The sequence below is a fragment of the Apis dorsata genome, unplaced genomic scaffold (assembly GCF_000469605.1).
Source record: "Apis dorsata unplaced genomic scaffold, Apis dorsata 1.3 scaffold_400, whole genome shotgun sequence".
Classification (NCBI taxonomy): Eukaryota; Metazoa; Arthropoda; class Insecta; order Hymenoptera; family Apidae; genus Apis; species Apis dorsata.
In genome coordinates, this window is record NW_006263658.1 from 39,874 (window position 1) to 41,666 (window position 1,793).

A 1,793-nucleotide genomic window follows, 5' to 3' on the forward strand; every position below is an offset into this window, starting at 1 on the left:
TGATCATAAAAATCACGTGAAAAGCGATTTTTTTTTTTATGACTTCAATGGCATAAAATTATTAATTTTGTTATTACTACTATATAAAATCAAAAAATTATTATTTAAATTAAAAGAAATGTGTATAAACATGTATCTATTGAATGTAATTCGAATTTTTCATCATATTTTTATTAATCTTCTTAAAGAGTTCATTTTAATAAATAAAATATATTTAATTAAATATATTTATCATTTAAATAATATATATATATATACATATATATTCTATAATTCTATAATTCTAAATTTTATAATTAAAATTGTTTGGATCTTTGATATTATTCGAAAACGATGTATTTGTTGTTTTGTGTTAAATATATCTATTTTAAATCTAAAAATAATTGATCTAAATAAAACGTCACAATAAATTCGAATAAAATCGACCAGTAAATTTATTCACACAGCAAGTATTAATTAAAACTAGATTTCAATGAACTTTTGAAATAAAGAAAATGTAAGGTTAAATTTGATTTGATTTCATTGACTTATTCAAATCGACGAATTTCTATAGTGCAAAACACATTGTGTGCTATTCCAATGTTGATTTCTGAAACGTTGACTTCTGAATCATTTGATTTCGTTACAATATTCGTTGAAACGAGTGACGAAAGCGCCAATGGATTTCTGTGAATTCCGCTTTCGTCTGTTTCTCACGGTCGGTAAATTATCTCCGTGAGAGACGTGGCAGCCGATAAAGAATGCAAGATTCGTCAAATTATATATATAAATTTCTAATCATTAAAAGAAATGATATTAAATACTTTTTATTTTCTATTTTTGCATTTTTTATATTTTTCTTTGTAAAATATATAAGAATAATAGTTTTGTCGCAATCGCAAGTTTTTCCATAATGTTTGGTCTGCTATTTTTAATCTAAAGTTTCTTAACATTTACCACTTTACTGAATCATCAAAGAAATATTTCAGTAGCGTATATACGCAATGTATCATTCACAATTTAGCTTCTAGAACCTTTTTTTTTTCTAATCGAAACTAAAATGCCAACATTTAAGAAAATGAAACCCGTTGACTAGATTGAGGTCTTGCGTCACGCGACCTAACCTAGACATATTCATACAAAATTTCTAGGGATGTTTTTAGAGACATTACAGAGAAAAAATATATTTATCATATTTAGAATGGATCTAAGATTTGTTTTTTAATAGATGAAGCATATATTTACTATTTTTTATATAAACTAAAATCAATAATAAATTTTTTCCAAAAATCTTTACAATTTTTAATATTATCTACGTTGAATATATTATTAAATGCATGGATTGCAATGAATATTTAAGCCCGATTTTTAACGATACATTATAAAATTAGTTTAGTCATTTAACATTTATTTAAGATAATATTTATTATGTTCAATTCTTGTCAAAACAAAATAATATAATTTATAAGTTTAATTTTTATAAGAAATGTTATATATGTATTTAATTACAAATTATTAAATTTCAGATATTTATTATTTACTTCTATAAATATAATTAGTGAAAATAAATTGTGAATATTATTTAATATTTCTGATACATGTTTTAAAAATATGAAACTATTAAGATTATTGAATAACAGCTACCTTCAGGACACCAGTATTGTATTTTGCCCATAGTGTCGCCCCAACCATTCACTGCGTTTTGCTGAACATCGCCTTGCGAAATTTCTACGATTTCTCCCATCGTTTATTCAAACACTTCCACACAAAAAAAAAAAAAAAAAAAAAAAAAAAAAAAAAAAAAAAAAAAAAAA

The 1,793-nt window shown here is 23.1% G+C and overlaps 1 protein-coding gene across 3 annotated transcripts in view; it reads right to left on the minus strand.

The window, feature by feature from the left end:
• Positions 1–1,769, minus strand: part of LOC102670851 (transcriptional activator protein Pur-beta) — a 22,465-nt gene extending 20,696 nt beyond the window's left edge. The window contains exon 1 of one of the 3 annotated variants that reach the window (XM_006619255.2): positions 1,624–1,769. In XM_006619255.2, the coding sequence (XP_006619318.1) occupies positions 1,624–1,723 (100 nt within the window). In that variant the 5' untranslated portion in view covers positions 1,724–1,769. The remainder of the gene's footprint in view (positions 1–1,623) is intronic. The other 2 variants (XM_031512231.1, XM_006619257.2) reach the window with 2 other exon arrangements.
• Positions 1,770–1,793: the final 24 nt, after the last annotated feature.